This window comes from Puntigrus tetrazona, chromosome 1 (genome assembly GCF_018831695.1).
Source record: "Puntigrus tetrazona isolate hp1 chromosome 1, ASM1883169v1, whole genome shotgun sequence".
NCBI lineage: Eukaryota > Metazoa > Chordata > Actinopteri > Cypriniformes > Cyprinidae > Puntigrus > Puntigrus tetrazona.
The window spans coordinates 2,573,740-2,576,239 of record NC_056699.1 but is presented as its reverse complement, the minus strand read 5'-3'; the positions used below and the strand labels follow the sequence as shown (position 1 = coordinate 2,576,239).

Genomic DNA, 2,500 nt, shown 5'->3' with positions numbered 1-2,500 from the left:
TATCAGTCGTTATTAACTGTAATTATTTGTGTCTTGTTGGTCAGCTCTGGCGTCCGGCGGCGCTCTTCCTCTGACCTCCATCGACGGAAACACCGGCCTGCTATTCGCTAACACCAGCTTGGGAAACCCCGCCCCCAGCCTGGTGACCACGCCCCTCTTCCTCAACCCGTCCAGCCTCTCTTTGCTGCCGGCCAATCTTCTATCGGCGGGCGGGGTCGGAGGCGGAGCTCTAAACCTGCAGCTGACCAGCGACGCCGCCACGACGACCAAGAGTGTGGGCGTGGCCTCGAAGGCTCAGTGAGCGTGTGTGGCTCCGCCCAGTTCTGTGCTATCACCAAAAACACTTGCGTCGCACGTTTGATGCTCAAGGAGACGAGAAGGATGGAATTAACCCATTTCTTTAAACTAACGTCTAAATTAACCAAAAATGTGACTCTTTCAGAGAATGTTTCGCATAACAGAGTTTATATTGACTTTCTACGAGGCTTCCTGTTGTTTTTATTTACGGCTCTGTGGAACGAGCCGATCGTAGATGATTTCAGATTTCTAACCAAAAGCATTTGAGATGTTTTACGTTGCGTGGGTTCTTCTGTCAGAGGTTTAAACTAGTGCTCTAACTCGACATCACTTTATCAATACGGTTAGAAGGCTTTAAACGAGCGCGACAGGTCAAACGATTCTGAATCAGGTTTGTTCGACCGAATCGATTAAACGAAGGGATCTGATTGGTCGTAGCGAGCGCGGGGGTCAGAGGTCACTGATGCTCAAGGATCTTCATCATACTACTGTGTACAGACACGCTTCAGCTTCTTTTGTGTTTCTTTGCCAAAGCACACGTTGTTTCTCTGAGAAGAGCGGCTGGTTTCTTTGAGCGGTCAGTGATTGGTTTCGAGCAGCTTCAGGTTCATCTTTAGGATTTTCTGCTGGAATGAAAACCAAAGATTCATCGGCGTCTTTCTCCGTTTCTCCTCTTCTTTAGTCTGAAAACACACACTATATTCCAGGAGTATATAGAAATATATGAGAAAACATAGTTTTATTTTGTGGCTCCCAAAGCAGAAATCCTCGTAAGGATGAAAACCAAAGATTTCTCACTTTCTCTTTCTGCCTTTCCTTTCGTGTTTTTTTTCTTTTAAACGTGTAATTCATTTGAAATCATGAACTCCTTCTAATCTTTATCTAATCCAGAGCTCAGATGATTGATTTAATGCTGGAATATAAATAGAGAAGTGCCTCAGAGATTGTGTGTGTGTTTATCTACAGAATGTGTTTCATATGATACAGAAGGGCTGTTCTCTTTCTCACACACACACACACACACACACTTCTCTCACATGCACACACACTCATACACACTCTTCTCTTATACACACACACACACACTCATAGACACACACACTCTTCTCTCTCACACACACACTCTTCTCTCTCACACACACACACACACACACTCATAGTCACATTCTCATACACACTTCTCTCACATGCGCACACACACACAGTTCTCTCACACACTCTTCTCTCTCACACACACACACACACACTCATACACACACACACACATTCTCTCACACACTTCTCTCACTCACACACACACACACACACAGTTCTCTCTCTCACACACACACACTCTTCTCTCTCTCTCACACACACACACACACACACACACTCTCTCTCTCACACACACACACACACACACACTCTTCTCTCTCACACACACACACACAGTTCTCTGTTGTATCTCTGCAGGTTTTCTCTCGGTTCAGTTTTCTGTAGAAATGAACTGCTCTGGATTGGTGTGTGTGTGTGTGTGTGTGTGTGTGTGTGTGTTCTTCATGTTGCTGTAGTTATAAGTTTCATTAAATGTTTTTTTTCTCAGACTGTATTTGTTTGATTTCCAGGTTTTTCTGATCAACAGCAGGTTTCATAAGATTTGATTATTTACTGAAACATTAACAAGTTGATACAAAGTTAAAGAAAACAGTCAAAATAAGAAACACATGACATACAGTAAAGTTCTCAGTTTAAAAAGTCACACTACTTATATAACAAAAAAAAACTCAACACATTGTTAGAGAAAGATATCAAACATGAATTATTCTGAATCTCAATAAACTGATCAATGTTTTAACTAACAGTATTAACTTTTGATTAATAAGAAATATTCATGTATGTTTACACTGCAGTAACTAAAAAACATTTGTAAAATGAATAAATGCTGAGATCAGTTTTAATATTTTAGAATGATGTTTTCGTCATTAGTTTATTAGTTAAACGACTCGTTTGAGAAAAAGCGCTCAGTCTTCAGATGTAAGAAAACACTTCTTCATCAGGACGATCATCACTGGACTCGTTTAGGGTCAAAAATATAGAAGAGCGTTTCCGACAATAAATACAAAATAAATGGTATATATCTCATAATTCTGACTTATTTTCTTTATATACCTTTATTTTCTATTCAGTGTCGGAAACGGCTTCCGTATAAAAATGACCATCATAG

At 40.8% G+C, this 2,500-nt stretch overlaps 2 protein-coding genes across 3 annotated transcripts in view; one reads left to right on the top strand and one right to left on the bottom strand.

Annotated features, from left to right (window-relative positions):
• pou2f1a (POU class 2 homeobox 1a) overlaps positions 1 to 1,498 on the top strand; it is a 13,517-nt gene extending 12,019 nt beyond the window's left edge. The window contains exon 14 of the mRNA XM_043249354.1: positions 45 to 1,498. Within this exon, the coding sequence (XP_043105289.1) occupies positions 45 to 301 (257 nt within the window). The 3' untranslated portion in view covers positions 302 to 1,498. The remainder of the gene's footprint in view (positions 1 to 44) is intronic.
• A 764-nt stretch (positions 1,499 to 2,262) lies between these two features.
• The window catches only part of cd247 (CD247 molecule), a 9,432-nt gene continuing 9,194 nt past the window's right edge, over positions 2,263 to 2,500 (bottom strand). For both annotated transcript variants that reach the window (XM_043242553.1, XM_043242561.1), the window contains exon 8: positions 2,263 to 2,500. This exon is cut by the window's right edge and continues 724 nt beyond it. The gene's annotated coding sequence lies outside the window, so the exon portion shown is untranslated.